The sequence below is a fragment of the Lissotriton vulgaris genome, chromosome 5 (genome assembly GCF_964263255.1).
Source record: "Lissotriton vulgaris chromosome 5, aLisVul1.2, whole genome shotgun sequence".
Taxonomy (NCBI): domain Eukaryota; kingdom Metazoa; phylum Chordata; class Amphibia; order Caudata; family Salamandridae; genus Lissotriton; species Lissotriton vulgaris.
The window spans coordinates 1,678,427,219-1,678,447,345 of NC_141693.1; the positions used below are offsets into that span (position 1 = coordinate 1,678,427,219).

Genomic DNA, 20,127 nt, shown 5'->3' on the forward strand with positions numbered 1-20,127 from the left:
GCCTCTTCCTTTCCCAAGTCGTGGTTTTTTATACCACTTACTTAGTATATGGTTTTACGCGCCCCTAGGGCCTAACTGTAAATTGTGCTATTTAAAGTATTTCTAAGTGTAACTTGTTATGTGCTTTGGCCTCTGATCTCATAAAGAGTTCAGAGGAGTGTGTTAGTAAATAAATACATATATATTTTATATATATCCTGTGTGGTGTCCTTTCATTTGATAATCAAGGGGGTACATATGGTAAAACAGCTGGCTTTACACGCCCTCAAGAGTCTTTTAGCCTAAGACTGTTCTGTCCACGCTACCTCTAGGATAGCTGGTCTATAAGGTTGACTTTACAACCATCACCATAAGGGTTGTTTGGACTGGTGCAAGGTGTTCACTAGAATAGTGAACATCATATACCAGGCCAACTTCTCACACCCTCCCCATAAAATAGTTTCCACTTTGCACTTTCAGGGCCAGAAAAAGAGGACAGAGGTGGTAGGAGCCACAGGAGGGTGAGAGGAATAGGGATTAGGAGGAGCTATTGGATCTCAGGCGACCAGGTACATCTTTTAAGCTTGCTTAAAGTGCAAAAGCACCTACTTCCTTTGAGCTAATTTTACAAGATGTCCCTAACAAAGGACAGAAAATTTTGCAGGACTAAGCCAACAAGAGCTGCATTAGTGAGCAGCTTTTACTTCATCAGCATTACTATATCAAAATGTAATAGTAGTTTTTCCACATCACAAAAGACAGAATTAATCATTAATTCAACTTGAAATTTTTTTAAGTACACTACCAGTAGATCAACATTTTCTTTCAGCAAATAATATTTTCAGGTTAGTTTTTCTACTATTCCTGGAACATATGTTATTACCACTTAAACAAGCATGATAGGTACCAAAAAAGGCAACACGTACCACCTATTCTACTCAATAGCACCCCAATACTAACCTCAGCTCCATATTTTGAAATATTTTTTAAAATGTTGTACTAACCATCTTTTACTATCTATGTTTTGATTATTTCACATGTTTTCGCACATTTAAATTGCATTTGATTTAATTTGCTCTCTTGAAGTTACTGGATTGTGGTATCTTGTGCCTTAAGGCTGCAAATATGACAGTAGTTACTTAGCATACATTTGCTTCCAGCTACATGGTAGAGTAGTCTTCTTCTCTCATCACTAGAGTTATGGCGATACATGAAATGACGGACTTTTAAAATAATGTACCTGAGAATTCTTGTCTGTTGTCAGGGAAACTTTGCGCTCTAGACATCCTGGACTTCCTGAGAGATGGTCTGGAACAGAAAGTGTACATAATTAGAACCATGACAGATCCCTCTATATCCCTATACTTGTGAACATTGAAAGAAAGCATCTTTTGATGAACCCAAGAGCTACAAAAATACACAATGTAATCCCTGAACCGATCAATGTAACAGGTACCTTTCTGATTAATTTCCTAATTGTTCAAGACCATGTATTACTCAATGTACGTCATACTTGACTGCAGCTCAGAAAAACTCCCAATATTTTCTGCAGGTGAACAAAATATGCTGCACTTTATTATTCTGGACACAGACTCGATGTGAAAGGCTAGAACTTTTATTTGCTGCTCTTCAAGCTCACAAAAACATCCAGAAAAGAAGACAAATTAAGTATTTATTGACAGCGCGAAATTCAAGATAAAAGAAATGCTAGAGGCAGACACTAAATTAAGGACTATAAAGGAAGTGGTCAGGTATCTTGACGAAGCATAAGACAGAAAATGGAAATCAGGATGGTATCTGACCATTTATTTCAGTAGGAGACAACCATGGACGACAAATCTCAGTGCCTCCCCATATTATGGTGGTGGACGTAAAGTACAAAGTAAGAGAAAATGCACCAGAATACCGACAAGTTTAGATATAAAAGATCTGAACATTCCTCTTTAAAATGTAAAAAAGATGGTACACTGTTTCAGTTGGCTATTCTGGTCTTATTTCAACAGTGAGGTATTTTTTATGTTTCTTTAATGGTAGCTAATGTTGTTTGTCTTATTTTACTTTTATGGAACAAGAATATTTCAATTCACAGCAGCAATTTAAAGTTACACGTGTACTTAGCAGGCATGTTGCACTTTCTCGCTGCTGTAGATTTTTTTATTAAGTGGGACTTAAGTGAGCTTTCCATGCACATACGTTTACAGTTTCTTGTGTACAAAAAGTACAACTGTCATCAAATCAAATTTCAATTATCTGCCGCCAGACAGAATAACTTGCAATGCTCTCCAAGGCTGGAAAGCTTCAGTTCTCCCAGCGGCAAACTTAAAATGTTGGAAAGGAATGTAGGTCTACCAGTCAATTTCTACCTGAAAGTGCCTTTTGACTTGGACAATAATTCGTTTATACTATATCCTTGGTCTCCCAATAACCTAATTACATTAAAAAACATACAAAGGGCTAATTATCTGGGATAGCTGCAATCCAAAAATTACAACAGTCAACTACTTCAAGAGATGCCCAAGTTGGAAGGGCCTCGGTTTACCTCATCTAGGGGTGTCAAACAGGGCTGTGTGCTGGCCCCACTTCTTTTTAATTTGTTTATTGCTGACCTGACGACAACTTTAGATGAAACTAATAGTCACCCTCCAAAGATGGGTGGTTTTCCCATAAGTAACCTGCTTTACGCGGATGACTTAGTGCTTTTCAGTCTAACAAGCGTCGGCTTACAAAGGCACCTGGTAAAACTACACAATTACACCGCTGCAAACAAGTTAGAGGTTAACCTAAAGAAAACCCAAGTGGTTACCTTTGGAAAAAAAAGAAAAGTAGGGGGAGGATGGTCGTACAACAACATGACCATTGCAGTAGGTAGTGTATACAAATACCTAGGGGTCAATCTCGACTCAAGGGGCAACTTTGCGAAACAACGTAAGGAGATACCTGCTAAAGCTGTGACCTTACAGGTGACCTTCACCAAGCTCTCAAAAAAACTGTCTGGCCCAAGTCTAATCCCTCTACTAGAGGTCATGAGAGCAAATATTGGTCCGACACTGTAATATGGTAATGAGATCTTCAGGGGTAAACTAAACACGAATTTAAACCAACACGTGACTAAAATTTATTAAAAAAGTCCTTCATTTGCCCAAAAATGCCTCTGCTGCACAGATTAGGCTAGAACTTGGCCTATTAAACTATGAAGTCTCCAGCATCGGCACATTCCTAAATCTCTGCCATAAACTCAGAAAGGCAGACATAGGCTCACTGGAGTCACTAGTCTGGCAAGACATCTTCGAGAAAAACCCAGAGGGCACGTATGGGCGCCTTTTCAAGGAGTCCATTCAAGAACTCTCCGCAGGCGACCTATGGGATCTCAACCCCAGTATGACAGTATTTAAATCCCTCATTAAGAAAAGTGTCCGAATAAATTCCCTTATTATGGATAAAAACCATCTTGCCAAACGTAGACACGCATGGGCCATTATGAATTCGTACGGGCGATTAGCTCCCGCAACCTATTTGTCCTGCACCTACTCCTCGTGCCTAAAACTTAGTTTTATGGCCATCAGACTTGGTGACTGGCAATTTTGAAAAGATCTATCAGGCTGGCGTCGCACGACAGATGAAATATGGTGCAGAGGGTGCGGCAGGACGGCTGAAACCCAGAAGCATGTGATTTGTCTTTGCCCAGCACTCATGGCACAGCGCAGACGCAAACTGAAAGTGGAGTGGAATAGGTTGGGAATCCGGTCCTGCAGACAGGCAATCATTGCGGCCTTATGCCCAGAAAATACAGCTTTAAATATCGGCCTTACATTGTTTATACGCCTTGCATATCGCAACTTTCTGCATGCTCCCTTCGTGTTGGGAACAGCCTAAATCTAATCGTATTATTTGTAACTTGATAAAAAAAAATTCTTCATCCATTACTGCACTATTATGATTTGCTGCTATTGATCTGCTGTTGCTATTTTTATCTGATCTTTTTTAACATTTATAACTATTTATTAACGGTGGGTTGGCCTATAAGTTTAATACTGTAAATCACTGTATAACAACCTCCGTACTTTTTAAAGTTATTTTTAACGCAACCCGGACTGTTCAACAGGGATGTGAACATTGCAATGTGAGAACTCTGTATCTATTTAAAGTTGATTATTGATGTCAGTTTTGCATTTACAATGTATATTGCGGTCGGTGCTTCTTTTAAGGATATTGTTTTATATCCAAATAAAGATTATTATCACCTCATCTATGCATGGTTTCTTAACAGAATCAACTTTTCGGAAATAGTTTGTGAAAAATAGATGACTGAAAAGAAACATCAGCTTTAGACACCTATATTTCTCTAATAAGTAAATATTTAAGTGAATATGTTTATGTACAGGGGGGTGGCTTGGTAGCCAACAATGACGGACGTGTGAGTCTGCAGCTCCGCGCCAACCTGAAACTTATCCTGTGACATCTGACAGGTAAGCGTACAGAGAGAGCCGCACGAGGTACATACCTCTTCGGACAACGTGGGGCCATGCCCAGGTAGAATTGGAGCCCTGAAACTGTTACAGCGGCTGCCGTGGACCTGCAACCAGCGGCGGACTGCAACGACCAAAAAGCGGCTCCAGTTTGTGGAGCTATACAGACCTGAGAGGCTTAGGGACGTTGTGCCCTGGTGTCTGGTTGCAGTTGGTGGGCAGCAGGGACTCGGTGACCCCCAGAAGAAACCAGGGATAGCCAAGATCTCAACTGTGATGCAGCAGGCCCGCAACGAAGGTCACCCAGCAACAGGCGGCTGCTGAGACTGCTGAGTCACTGTGGGAGAAGCGGCTGCATCAGTAAACAAGCTGTGACCACCACAGCCCTGATAGGACAGCAACTGCTCCGCGAACGCAGGTGGGACCGCTGACGGAGTTGATACTCCAGATGAGCCTGTGTAACCCCCACCTGATTTGAGACGCATGTGGCACACTAGCTGCTTTTGCCGGAGTACCTGGTGAGCCACGGGGAGAAAGACCTTCCTCCCCTTCTCCCACTCACTGATCTGGGAGCCTTGGCCCTGGGAGTGGTGACTCCGATCAGGAAACCTCCTTGCTGCCTGATGTGTAGAGCTGGGGGTGGCCGGACCCCTTGGACGTCGTGCTCTACTATATCCTGGCAGAATGCGGGACCTGGGAGAGACTACACAGGAGTGAGAATAAGCGGATGCAGCCATGGGGATCACCTGATGCCCCAGCGTGGGTGGAGACTTGGCGCCACAGGGGCTGGGCACCTGTTGAGTCCGCTTGAGAATACACCAAGCCTGTGGAGGTCTGGGACCAGAACCAGAACCCAGCGTGGTTTTGGATGACACTCTGTGTGTGGGAGCCTTGCAGGCGGCCCTCCTTCCTGTGTTCAACCTCTCCCCATTGACGTGGGGTCATCTATAAAGTGGCTCTAATTTGGGGCCTTACCCGGGTTGGTGGAGGTCTGAGCTCAAAGAGGAACTGGGTAGCCCTGAGTGGACAGCTGAGTGAAGAATGTTGCCAAATGGAATTTCTCTTTCAAGTGGAATGAAGAAGGCCATTTTGGAATAAAATATGGATTGGTGGAAAAGAAAACCTTACCCATAAAAACTTTAGAAATGGTGAGTTAGTGAAAAGGTTTTAATTTTCACAGCACTACGGGACTCTGCCTGACTGGCCTGCTGGTGTGCCCCCACCACCTTTCCTTTGGCCTGCAGCGCAGAAGGTTTCGGAGCGGAGACGTGACCTGTCCGGTTCCTGGAGTTGAGCCGCCCTGCGGGGTGCTGTGGACTCCCTGGACAACAGAGGGACTTGACACCTAGGAGCTGCCCGGGCCTTGCCTCCTCTACTAGGCCACCCCATCACTGGTCTGAGAAACTCTTGCCCCCACAAGCTACCGGTTCACAAAGTGTTATACTGCTGGTTGATGCAGGAGGTGCCTGGATACAGCGGAATACCAGTGGCCTCACATCTTTGTGTTTATTCCAGAGGTGATACCTGCGGAAGTGCCTGGATAGCATACGCTGGTGAAGATTGGGAAGCCCAGGGCAAGGGCGACTGGAACAACAATGGATCATGGAAAAGAAGCTCCTGACCACGACCCAGAGATCCCTGTGGAAACCGATCCAGTTAAACAACTGGCCAAGATACTAGAGGCTATAGCGATTACTAAATCTACCCTTCACCAAGATAATAGTACAGTTTCAGTGGGTCTAGGGTTGCTTTGTGCTGAACACCGCTAACTGGTGGCGAGAGTGGGGACCGCAGAAACTTCTATGCAGATCTCCTACCTACGCAATAAGCACTGGCTCATACAGTCGAGGAACTCACAGATCTGGTTTATCCCTAGAACGCAGGGCAGAAGATGCCAAAGGTCGCAATAGGAGGAACAATATTCGGGTAGTTGGTATACCAGAGGGGACAGAGGTCAAGGACATGCTGACCTTCCTTAAAACCTGGCTCAGTACAGTGGTGGCCCCAGAGGATCTCTCTGCTTTTTATACTCTCGAGAGGTCCCACCGGTTCCCTGCGCGTCCATTAGAACTGCGGCACCCGCCACGCCCTGTGGTGGCGAGGCTTCTGAAAATTAGAGACAGAGATACCCTTCTACAGAAAGCAAGAACCGCAGGTCCTTTTGTGATCGATAATAGTAAAGTATCAATTTTCCTCGCTCACACCCAGAGGTGCAGCGGCGACTAGCCTCATTCACAGAAGTAAAAAGGTGCTACAGGAGGAAGCCTAGAATACTTTTACAAGATCCTGCCACGCACACAATGATCTGTGGAGATTGTGGCTTTATGGGATACACTTCAGGATGGATCACACACTCAGTGACAATTCCAGTAGTTTAGGACTACATTTCCCATAATCCGGAGTCTGTCGCCGATCGATGATGTCATCAAAGGGACGCCAAGCACTACAAGGCTGGCAAAACACAAACGGACAGCAGCATCGGACGGAGGATAGGGATAGATTGTAGGTGATCCGGCGAGGGAAATCCTTGACAAAGTAAGCCGTATATGTGACAAGCACTCCTCTTTAATTGTGCATATTGGCGCAGCACTCTCTAGTTTCTCTGTATGAATTTTGATCCATCTAACTGGTGTAACCTTTATAGGGAAGAGATGTGGTGCAGCTGCCATGGCGGCTGACTCCGGAACACAAGAGCTCACGGTTCGATCCCCGGCGGCAGGTTAGCCCAGCACCTTGTGACCCTGGGCAATAGCTCGCTCAATCTTCCCGACGGCCCCCAGCGCTGGGACACCTCTCCGGAGGTAGCCGTGTGCTTTTCAAATGCTGGTATTTCATTTCAGGGTGTGACTACAGGACTCCCTCCCCCACCCCTCCATGAGGCAAAAGATTTAGGTACACAGGGTAAGATCACGGTGTTAGTGGGTGTGTTTACATATATGTTGTGTACCTAGATTTTGAAAAAGGAAATAAAGATACATTTATAATGATGTGCAAATTACAGGACTTGATTAAGATACCGTGCAGACATCGTATGTTTTAAAATTGAGCGTGCATGAGCAAAGGGGTGTGAACATGTGTATCACTCATGATACTTGCACAAGGCGACTGCATTTGGGCATGCAAGCAATCCGCTCAAAACCTTTTGAAACAAACGCACTTTGGCTACTCTGCAGAATATGTTTTCTTTTTCAATGTGTGTAATGTATTCACTTAACCACCTATCCTTATGTCTTCTAGATAGTTTGTTCTTGGCACAGAAGAACCCGGAGTGGACTAAGGGCCAGCCGTGTATTGTATGCATGAAAATTAGCACACATGTAATAGGGAAGCACTGTAGGGACACATAGGGTTCATTTTGGTCCTGAAGAAAGCCCGGAGACCCCTGTAGGGGCCATTTTGGGGCTGAAACATGTTGACGCGCTTGACTAAACAGGGTTGGTTGTTTATAATCGGACAATTAGCACCATAACAGGGCTATTATTGTCTGTTTTGTAACCATCCCTCTTCCACCAAGGAATAAAGGTTCTAAAATGTAACCAGTAGGCGGTAGGGATTTTTAGCATTGGACCCCTTTCCCTTTTCTTTTTCTCCTCAGTTTCCTGCTAATACTTGAACCACAGCCCTAGTATGGGCTCGTTTGTCATTAGAGGATTCTTTGGCGAACATGCGATGGCCGATGATGAAGCCTGACACCTGGATGGTGTGCAAGGCCATCTTGTAATTTTTTACGCGCAATTGTGGGGGACCTTAAATATCGGATGAACAGAGTAGCTTGAGTTTTTCCTTGGTGAAGGAACACCTATATAATAAGTTGTGTAAAGGTCCCTGTAAGAGTTTGGGCTAGTAAACATAGGGACCAGTTTGTTTGTGTGGTGGAAGCTACAGGATGAAGGCCTGCAATATTCCCAGCTGGACTACACATAACCTTGGATGGGAAAACTCACTTCTGTGAGGATCCTGGATGGCTTGGGAGTGGGTTGAAGCCTATAAATTTGGGGGCCCGCCCTCAAAAATGGACTCTGCTACTGGAAGTCAAGACTTTCGTGCTAGGAAGCGGACTTGAAAGAGGCCCAAGCGTAGACCGCCTAAAAAGCTGAGCCAACCCAAACAGAGAAAGTAAGAGCTGCTGCACTCCAGGCCCTGGCCGACATCAAGAAACCTAAAGAGTCAGGATCGGAGGCTGGTTCACCCTCAGGGAAAGGGACTGGGGACTCTGAGTCTGACTCAAATCGGGCAGACAGTGTTCTGTTGCCACAGGTTACCCCGAGGTTAGCGGACGATCTCTGAACAGACGACCTTGTTGTGGAGAACGCTCCACAGATGTAGTAAGTTCAGAGGGCTAAAGGTATTGGAGTTCAGCCTGGCTCGGGCTGGCGGATCCTTCATGATCCATGATCCATAGCCTACCCTCATCCAGAAGTCCACACCCTGCCATGGTTGGGGCCCTTTGTTGAGTCGAATGTACTGTTTGCAGTTTGGCCAGCTGGCCGTGGCCAGACTGCTCTGGCGAAGGGCAGTTTGGATTTACTTGTTTTTTCTTATTTATGATTTGATAAGGTTTTGTTGCAGGGGTGGTGCTACACAGTCCCAAGAGGTTGGGGGCAGCAAGGAGGTGGGTGGGAAGCAGAGATCAAGGTAGATTTTCATTGAATGATGCCTACACACCACAAGCAGAAATTTAGGACATGGAATATCAGGGGGATGGGGACTGCTGCAAAACAGCATAATATACACCGGTACCTGCAGAGGAGGGGGTGTAGATTGCTTTATTAACAAGAAACTCACCTTATACACAGCGAAACCGAGAAATTACGCAGACATTGGAGAGGGCAGATACATATTCCTGAAAGAGAGTCTGTATGGGTGAGAGATTACCTTAGGCTGTGTGTACGCCCCTAATTAAGAACAGGATCCCTTCCTCCATGGTCTTTCCAGCCCACATAGCGGAAATAGCAGTGTCGGAAGTGATCAAGGAGTGTGATTTCAACTGTGTTGCTAACACGGCACTGAACAAATTCCATCCCCCACTACCGGGAGCCCAGGCCCATCGCACAGCAATGGGATTTAGGGATTGGATGGGACATTGGAGTTGGAACATATTTGGAGTACACAACATCTGCAAGACAGAGAACTCTCATTTCACTCCTTGATAGACCAATTGCACACAAAGATAGATACATTTCTTTGCTCCTCTGGCTTGGGACATGCTATTACTCACACCTGAGGCGTACCTTTTCTGATCACAGTCCCTTACTGATGACCAGATCATCGATAATTTATATGGTGAGAAATAACCCTCCATCAGTGAATGAAATCCTAGTAGGGATAAATCAAGACCCTGAATATAAGTCATTTGGCCTTGAATATACGGAGGTATAATGAAATATACAATGTTTTCATCTTATTGTGAAGCCAGACTGTATATTCTGTTCTAATCATCAGGATATATTGATTGGCACAGTGAAGATTAGGTGTTTTAATAGTAGAGTCCTGAGGAAGGTGTTTTTCAAAAGAACAAAGACACACCGAAACGCGTCGACACAAGGACACAGTTAATCTGTTTGTTTAATGTTTTCTATTTTCTGCCAGATTTATTGTAAAAATATCATAGAATACTGAAAAATCATTCTATTTGATTTTATGGATTGTTTGAAATGATTTGTTATTATATATGCATTTGTAATGTGATTTTTCTGTCTTCGTTCACTTTAATTATCAGTCATGAATCATTCAGGTCACCCTAGAACACAATTAAAAGTGCTTTCTATTTATATTTGCTGTCCGAAGTACGCACAGATAAGTGTTGAAAATACAGCTTTAGGTGACTGCTTTTTTTTGTGCTGTCTGCGACATCAAAATTATGAGCTGGCAACCCTAATCATAAGACTGGAAGTTTGTTGCAGGATCAGCACATTATTTATTTCCTCTACCCCCGATCCCTGATTAAATGCCATAATAGCAATAGTTTAACTTATATATGAAACGCTACAGCGGCGTCAATAACATGGTGCTTTACTTCAAGTGTCTGGGAATGCACCCTGCATCCAGACAACTCACTCCTCTGTCTCACCCTTCACTTTCACGCTCACCGCGAATAGTTATGGATTTCCCGCATTTGCCACATAATCCATCATCTGCTGCATAATTTGTAGATTAAAAAAAAAAATAACTTGTTTCTAGCTTAAACGGTTCAAAGTTACTAAAATGCAGCAACACGTTACCTCACAATGGAAGGCCCTTTCTAAAGGTTGACTGGTCACCTTTCCGTTGCTTATTGCTATATGTGGATGTTAATGTGGTACTTAGGGGGGCAATAAAAGCCAGGACAGTGTTAACAAGTGTAAAATGGGCAAAATAATGCAGTACTGCTATCACAAAATATGCAGCCTTTTGCAGCATAATTCCACCAGTGAGGCGAGAGAATGGGTCTAACAGTAGGTGGCCACGTCCATATAATTTCACTCTATGCGGATGACCTCCGGATTTTTGTGAAAGACTCAGTACGGAATTGGATTTGTTGGCCAGATTCGAACACGTGTCCAGATTACAGGTCAACAAAAACAAAACCTATCTGGGCGTTGCCTGGCCAAGGACCAAGATGGCCTCTCGAGCCTCAAGCTCCGTAGGTTGCAGCGACATCCGTAGGCCAATAGGCGACACATCATCTCCATATGCCCTTCAACATGATGGTGCGGCATGTTAAAAAAACCAACAAGTAGCTGGGACCGGCAGTGGCCACGCGGGGTTGGGAGCGGCGGAGACGTTACCGGCGGCGATTGCGGCCTGATGGGGCCCCCCGGATTCCCACAGGGACTGGCACTGAGGGCGAGACAATGATTGCGTCTGCCAGCAGCCCAGAAATCGAGACTTGTTGGTTGGGGGGGCCTGCGTAGTGATATGTGCTGGCCTCGGTCGGAGGAATCACAGCAAGTGGGGTCCGGCTGAGACGGCACTGGCACAGGAATTCAGGAGTGCTGGTGAGCCGGACCAGTTGTTGCGCAAGCGAGCTGCAGAGCGCGCCTCTGGTTTCACAGCACAGACGGGGCGATACAATAACGCCATTAACTTTAAAATGCTCCGAACGTGCTCCGGTTGCGGGCAGCCCCACTGAGCCACAGGAGAAATACCGGGTGTCCTGACTCTGTGGCCATATGTGCACATCCCGGCGCTGCGTCAATCTTCCCAAAAACTGAGGCACAGCAGGAGGAAGTCTAGCCTCATTTTACCTAAATTGCTCTAAGAGAACACAGTGGGAGTACTGGTGCCTGTTGAACAAGGTTTAGCCTCTTTTCAAAGGAAACCACGTTGAGCACTGGCAAATTACCAAAAGACTGCCTGGCAACTGTAGCTCTAGCTCAGGCCCCCAAAGTAAGAGGCTGCCACGATGGGGTGAACAGATCCCCGCCAGCGCCCTTTGTCATTCGATTCCTCCAAGACTCCCAGGCGGGGGCGGGTGAGCCCAAAGGGAAAACTGATACACACACAATATGCACACACAGCAGCAGCTGAGGGAACTGCTGCGATACTTGTAGAACTCTGGGCGGGATTTGAGGCTGTGGACACGCAAGTAGATAACATAGCTGTCAGGCTGGAGAGCATGCACCAGCGCCTTGACCTGCATGAGGAGCGACTAAACACAGCTGAGCAATGTTTTTCTAATATGGAGAAGGCTGGCTCTTCTGGCTCCAAATGACTAGACAAGCTGGAGATACAGCTTAGACAAACAGCGGCAAAAGCTGAAAACTTGGAGGTGAGATTACGAAGAAACAATTTACGCATATCAAGAGTTCCAGAAACTACCAACACGGGACACACAAGTGATAATGTGGAGTGACTTCTAACCAAATTGTTTGGCAGAGAGGCCTCACAGCCATGTTTCCCATGGAAAGAGCCCACAGAACCCTTGGGCCGAGACCGGTCCCGGCCCCCCAACCATATACCCTGACTACACTCCAATTGTGCAGGAAGCATGACGCAGGTTCACAGAAGTCAAGAAAACCTTAAGTAAAGCCAATGTGAAATATTCAATGCTATACCGAGCGAAATTACGCATACTATGCAACGGGAAGGTGACCATTTTCGAAACAGCGGAAGAGGCTGTCCAATTTTGCAAGCAGTATCGTACCAAGCTTACTGCCAAGAACATGACAGCTGGAGACTCCCCCCCCTGCCCACTCATCGCCCCCATGACACTGTTATACAACTGGCGGCTGCCACGACTGGATTTATCTGCATTGCTTGGGTGCTGTTGTGGGGTTGATCACCGGCCTCTTTGTTCTTTCATTGTGCCATTGGAGGTGTGTCCTGTCGACACAGTAGACAGGACTTCAAAGCCAGCTTCCCATCCAGCTCCAACTGCCCACCTCTTGAACAATGCATTCCTAACAGTTATGCTACCTGGCAACACTAGAACCTCTGGGTGAGAATGGACAGAGAGAGCTAAGAATTCTCTGCTCCCAGCACTAAGTAATTACAACATATAAGCACAGTATATGTAAGATTACTACATATGTATTTAATAGGATTCTCTAGTAGCATCTGTTTTACTGCCGGAAGTCGGAGGGGAAGAATAGGGGTTATCGCACGGTGTTATTATTTTTCATTTGCTCTCATACCACTGGTCTCAATATTTGCACAAAATGTAGGTGGTGGCTTATACGAGGGGGGTGCCTCGCTTAAGGGGCCAATCTGCCTATGTTTGGCCACCACACACACTAATCCCAGTCGTCCATGTGCGCAACTGCTAAACCTATTGAGCAATGCTCACTGACATGCATTACTTGGAATATTCGAGGGCTCTCTAATCCATGGAAAGGCTGGCAGGTGCTATCAAATTTAACCAGACATGGGGTGCATATTGCTTTCCTCCAACAGACCGATTATCCGCCAGGCGCCACACCCCATTTTGTCTCCACCTGGAGTACAAACCGATATTTTGCCAACTACAGCATATACCCCCGGGGGGTGGGCATCCTTGTGCATAGGTCTATAACATACAAAGCGCAGGAGGTTATCGCTTATCCTGGGGGTCCCTCACTAATAGTAGCGGACTCACTTGCTGTAACCCCACGACTGTAAGTAAACATTTATGCGCCAAACATGGACTCCCCCGAAATATACTCATGCATATTGGCGCACCTCACTCGACTACACACTACCACTGTACTGAATATATGACGTTACAACACATGCAATTACAACGCATGCTTTTACAACGCAGTCTTTACATCGCAACTACCATTACATTGCATGGTTTTGTCAACGCATGCCATTACAACACATTTTTTAAAACTACCATTACAACTCATTCCATTACAAGCCATACTATTACAACGCATAATACTTTTAGGGCAACAAGTAGAGTAAGTGTTGGATAGTGCAGGGGTAAACATTACTATTCCCACTCCAGTGAGTGCAACAGCAGGGTAAGTGTAGGGGTAGAAATTAATATTCCCACTCCAGTGAGTGCAACAGTAAGGAAAGTGTTGGATAGTGTTAGGGTAAAAATTAGTATTCCCATGTACCCCAAAACCCATACCCACCCAAACACTAAACAAATCTATATTACTTACCTTATAATGTGTTGTAATGGCAAGAGTTGTAATGGTACGCGTTGTAATGGCATGCATTGTAATGGCATGCTCTGTAATGGAATGCTTTGTAATGGCATGCGATGTAAAGTCAGTTGCATTGTAACAGTTGCATTGTAAAGGTAGGTCATTGTAATGACTGCGTTGTAAGGGATGTTTCCCACTGTACTAATGGAGGGAGATTTTAACCTCTCCCCAGACCTGCTGCTAGACACCACAGGCTTGGGCCCTGTAACAACGCCACACTCCTTGCAAGTCTTGACCACAATGACACGCTCTCATTATCTAATTGATGCACAGTGGCACAAATATCCAAATGGCAAGGAATACTCCTCCTACTCTGTGCCACATGGAGCCTGGTCCGGTACTGACCATTGATATATCACACCTAATTTATTGTTAGCACTAATCGATATTGTGCACCTTCCCAGAACTCTGTGAGACCACTCTCTGGTAATACTCACTTTACAGGTGCCTAAGGCCTTGATGCCTCAGGCACCCTGGTGCTTTCCCACAGACTAATTCCTAGATTTTTTTTTAAACAAATTGAATTGAGTTATCCAAACATAGGCACAGTGAAGAACCCAAACAGGGCTGCAAGTGGACAAATGTGAAATCAAAATCAGCACTTAGCAGGATACTACATTCCACATTACTTCATCAATCGTCAGTAAACAAAAAAAGAAACCCCCACCTGACGTGGGGTAATGTGATCTGAAATGGGGTCAATACCCCGTACTCCACCCCGTCCTGCAGTGTGAGTCAGTGAGATCTACTAGTTGGTATCTCTCCGGCCGTCATCTATATCATGTAACTCTAGAAAAACACCCTCCACCCCAATCTTAACTAACCCCTCCCCCCCCCCCCGGCATGCCGCTGAGTTAATAAAGTTTCACTGCTAGATCTGTTGGTAGGGCAGTGATGTTTTGTGGCCTATATATTCCAGACCTCAAGTTTCAATGTCAGGGACAAGTGTTCTTCCAGGGTCACCCCGTCCTATCTGCGCTCTAGTCGATCAGTGCCTCCCAACATCAGTTGTCTGCTGCTGGATCCCCCCGTTCAGGAGTGCCATCGGTATCGCCAGTTGGGTGTTTTCCCAGCTCCACCAGTGCCACCCACCCTCGTGCCATCTTCAGGATTTGTCGCTCCCAGTTCGGCTGACCATTCGTAATCTACAGTTTCCCTCCACCTCTGACCATTTCACTAACTCCCTAGTTCATCACGCTAAGTTGGGGCCATTCTTTGCCTTCCACTGGCTGGTGATCTCCCGCTGGGCCAAGACCAGCCCAGGTCTATAAACTTGCTATTGACTGGTCTTGGCAGTATGTGGGAACCATTGCAACAAACAACAGCTTGGTGTCAGTGCTACCTCTCTCTACATTGCAGCCGCTAGTGCAGATGTCACCCCCCCTCCAGTATTCTCCCAGAAAGCATGTGGCGGAACCCCGCCCCCTCTAGGTTACACAGTGGACATGCTGTTGAAAACCTAAAGTATTCATTCACCTTACCCGGGTGAGGTACACCCTATGCAACACGTAGAAGTGGATTAGCTGGAAGCGGGCATTCCTAGAACACTTCCAGGCCTGTTCTACCAATTCCCCCCACAGCTTCTCCTCAATGGGTTCACCCAAATCCTCTTCCTACTGGAGTCGCAGGGCCGTAAGGGGTTGTCTCAAGCTGTGGGTAGTCTTCCTGTAGAGGCATGTGACTGCCTTAATCGTTCCTGCCGCCATTACTACATATGGGCAGGTCAGCGAGGTCTGAGGTTCTGCCATGCCTTCCCGACAATGTTTTCTAATGGCTGCTGTCAATGGGCATGAAGAAGAAAGTCCCCTCATGGTAGGTCATGGCGCTCCAACAGGCCATTAGAAGGTAGGAGGCTACCATCTTCAAATAGGTCCCCTATAGTAGTGATCCGTGCATCCTCCCATTCCCATAGCCTACCCCAATCAGCTCCATGAGGTAAGGCCTCACATATCGTGAGCGGGATCTACGGATCAAAGGGGCTGCGCGTGCACACACTCCTGGCCAACTCGGTTCCAACACTGGCGCACCACCTGTAGGTCAGGCGGTACCATCCTATTTATCATTGGCAATTGCAGCAGCACCCGGGAGAGCAGCACCAAGGGAGGGTCCGGCCCATTAGGTTCCTCCTGGTGCCTGGTTCGGCTTGCCACCCATTTGGTGAACCATTGTAACTGTGCTGCATGATAATAATCCTCTAGATCCGGCAAGGCAAAGCCTCCCTCCTCCCTGGGCCGCTGCATGGTGACCAGGGCCACCCTGCATTGCCCCGCAAACCACAAGAATCCGGTAAGCAATGTGTTGAGCTGCGTGAACACCTTAGTTGGGATCCAGATCAGTAGCGCCCCAAAAAACAAAGAAGCCTGGGCAGTGTGACCATCTTAACCAAGGCAACCCTGCCCTCAACCGATAACGGGAGCTTTTCCCAAAACTCAAAGCAGTTCTTGACCTTACGTACAGCTCGCCCTATATTGCCATGTCGCTAGGGTCGTGATATATCCGAGTTCCGAGGTAAGGTGAGCAGCTGGTTTCCCATGGGACCCCCCAAACCCCCCGCCGGCTGCATTCCATCCCTGTCTGGGTGTGTCGGGAAAAGACAAGATTTGGACCAGTTCACACGAAGCCCCACAGCCTCTCCCAGAGAATGCAGCAGTCCCTTGTCCCTTAGCTCCCCGGAGTGCCTCCGTGAGTCAGCCAGAAATAAAAAGGAGATCGTCAGCATACAGCGCTATGTGTTGTAAGTGTCCCTCCACCATCAGCCCCTGGTAATGACGGCCCGATCTGGCCTGAACAGCCATTGGCTAGTTTGCCAGCGTGAACAACAGGGGCGACAGTGGGCAACCCTGCCTTGTGCCCTGACCCACTTTGCAAGCAGCAGAGATCAACCCTCCTGTTCTGACCCTGGCAGTGGAGTTGTTATACAAGATCACTGTTGATTCCAGGACACGGTCTCCCAGGCCAAACGCACTCAGGACCAGGAAAAGATATGGCCACTCTAGACTATCTAAGGCCTTCTCGATATCAACCGTAAAAATATAAGCCTCCTCCCTGTAATAGGTGTCCGCCCGCAAGATACGCAGTAGCCTCCGTACGTTCATTGCTGTGTTCCTAGTTGGGCCAAATCCCGCCTGGTCCACGTGAACTAACGTTGACATGTGGGCCATTAGCCGATTAGCCAGGATTCGACTTAGTATCTTATAGTCCAGATTAACCATGGCAAGCTGTCTGTATGCAGTCCGGTCCCAGGCCGGCTTACCCGGTTTGAGGAGAGGCACAATTATTGCCTCCCTCTTGGAAGCAGGAAGACAACCCTCCCGTCATGCCTTGTTATATAATACAACTAGCTTCAGGGCCAGGATATCTACAAATTCAGAACAGAATTCTACCGGAGGGCCGTCGATCCCCGGTCTCCTGACCCTAGCCATATGCTTGATAGCTCTACGCACTTCCCCCACTTCAACATCTTTACCAAGCTCCTCCGCCGCCTCGTTATAAATCTGGGGGAGTTCTACCCCCTCTAAGAACCCTGTTCCGTTGGCAGCCCCAGGATCAAGCCTACTCTGATAAAGAGTGGGATAATAGTTCAGAAAGTGTGTGTTGATGGCTTGTTGTGTATAATACGCCACCCGATCCAGAATCTCCAGGATTGGTGTACCTCTATGCGCCGGGTTCGCCAACAGCGCCCCAGACTTGTGCCGTTCTGCTTGGGCCCCGAGTGGTGTAGACCTCATAATCAAAGGATCTCAGCCTTTCCACCTCTGTCGCCACCTCCTCCCGCGCTGCAAGCAGGTCTTCTTGCCTATCAGGTTGTTCCGGTCTATCCTTTTCCAGGGCTCGGAGCCTATTCTCTGCCCTCAGCACATCCTGTGTCAGCACCTTTCGGACTCCTACCACCTCCCCAATGCAACGCCCTTTAATTATAGTTTTGAACACGTCCCATTCGATAAGTAGATTCGATGCAGACCCAGCATTATCTAGGAAGTAGTCGTTAATCGCAGATCCAATTGTGGTCTTAAACACTGGATCTTCTAGCGCCTCCGGTCTCAAACGGCAAGTTGGCAATGGGTTATCATCAGAAATCGTTCTGGTTGAATATTCACTGTGCGTAATCCTTCCGTGGACATCTGGAGAGCAAAGGAACGAGTCCAGACGAACATGTAACTTGTGCAATCCAGAGAAGTATGAGTAGTCCCCATCTCCCAGGTGATGGGTCCTCCAAGTATCTATCAGTCCCCACTGGCACTGCCACGCCCGCCTAGTCGCTGCAAGTCAGGGCATGGGAGCATCTGGGAGAGGTGGATGAGAGCGATCCAGGTCCACATCAGCAACGCAATTAAAGTCACCCCCCAGCACCACTGAACCTGACAACAAGGGTGCCAGCTTCCCGGCGAGGCGCGCAAAGAAACCAGCTTGGTCTACGTTGGGAGCGTAGAGGCTCCCTAGCACTATATCCCTGCCGTCCAATCGTCCCACTACCACCACGTATCTACCATCCGGGTCAATCAATTGCCTGGTGCTCTTAAACGGAACCCCCGCCCGTATCCAGATCAATGTGCTCTGGCAAAGGCCGAGTGTGAGGTGTAAAACAACTGCCCCCTCCATCTACGCTGAAGCGCCGCCCCTTTCTTCTGTCACAAAGTCTGACATGGTACTGCCGCTGCTATTGCAAGGGCAATCCTCTGAGAACGATCACCAGTAACCCAGTCATTACCTTACCTGTTAATAAGCTGGATTGTATGCTGAACTCCATAACTTTGTTGTTGCCGCGCAGGATGCTAATGCCCTGCTCATGTTGTTTGGAAATATGAAAATGCCAATAAAAAATATTTAAACAAAAATAGAGAGTCAAGATTGGGGTACGGGTATTCGCTTATTTGACCAAGCGGGGCAGCATCATCCCAGTTTTATCTGCATCTGTGTAAAGCTGTTGGCGGTTTGTTTTTGAGTCTCCGCCATTCGTCTAGAAGAGCCTTACAGCCCTCTCATCAGTCCTCTTATCTTTCGGGTTGTGTGGGAAGCACTGCCTCTGTGTCTCCCACATCCCACTCATGCGCCTGCATGTCTCTTTTGAATTGTTGTTTGCCCCCGTAGACCATCTTGAGACATACCCTACAGAGAACTGTCTTCATCGATTCCCAAACCATAACCTTACTTCTCGAGGTACCCCAGTTCTCATGAAAGTAATGTGTTAGTGAATCAGATACTGTGGCCTCGAATGGGGATCTGTCAAAGCCTCCGCTCTCAGGCGCCAAAGTAGTACTGTTGGTCGCCTACATGCCCTTCCAAAAATTAAAAGGACAGGGGAATGGTCTGACAGATATTGGGTCAGGTAAGAAATTCCTGACATCATTTGCGATATATCACCGGAGACCAGACAGCAGTCCAGTCAGCTGTTAGTTCCTGCAGCCGGGTTGTAACAGTAGAACTGTCTGAACTGTGGATGCAATTCCTGTATCGTGTAGCGTAATGCCACGGTCAGGTGGGGTTTACAGTCTGGGTGGGTCACGGTATAGGGCACCATTTAGGACACGAATACTGCCACCCTCCATGATGATGACAGTGGCAAGATGGGACGAGGCCGCCATTGCGACCTTTGTGTAGAAGTCGGGGCAATTATTATTGGGTGTATAAATGTTCACAAGTGGACTTCTTAGCCGTCCAGGGTACTATGTAATATTACGTATTGTCCCTCCAGATCCAGGACATGAGCTCCATGTAAAAAGGGCACAAAGGAGCTACCCAGATCAGCAGCCCTCAGGCATAACTGTAGTATGAAGTGGCATATAGTTGCCTTCTTCAATGCTTCCAGAACCAGGGTATGCATTCTCCCCATGCGCGAGTTTCTTGTAGAAAGGTGATTGCCACCTTGTAGCATTTCAGATATGCATAGACCCTACTACACTTTTCAAATTGGGCTATATCTCAGACATTCCATGACAAAAGATTAGTGACAAGTTCTGCTATCTGTAGATAGTTGTAATCCCTCCCCTCCCTTCAAGTGGAGCACTTTCACTCCAGGTACACTGAGAAGGAGGTGGGATGGGAGTAGTAACTGGGTCCATAGTACA

The 20,127-nt window shown here is 46.9% G+C and overlaps 1 protein-coding gene across 2 annotated transcripts in view; it reads right to left on the reverse strand.

Annotated features, from left to right (window-relative positions):
- Window positions 1–20,127, reverse strand: part of MAP3K3 (mitogen-activated protein kinase kinase kinase 3) — a 1,347,292-nt gene that overhangs the window by 491,956 nt on the left and 835,209 nt on the right. For both annotated transcript variants that reach the window (XM_086923814.1, XM_086923815.1), the window contains exon 9: window positions 1,220–1,287. In XM_086923814.1, coding sequence (XP_086779940.1) covers window positions 1,220–1,287 — 68 coding nt within the window. The remainder of the gene's footprint in view (window positions 1–1,219; window positions 1,288–20,127) is intronic.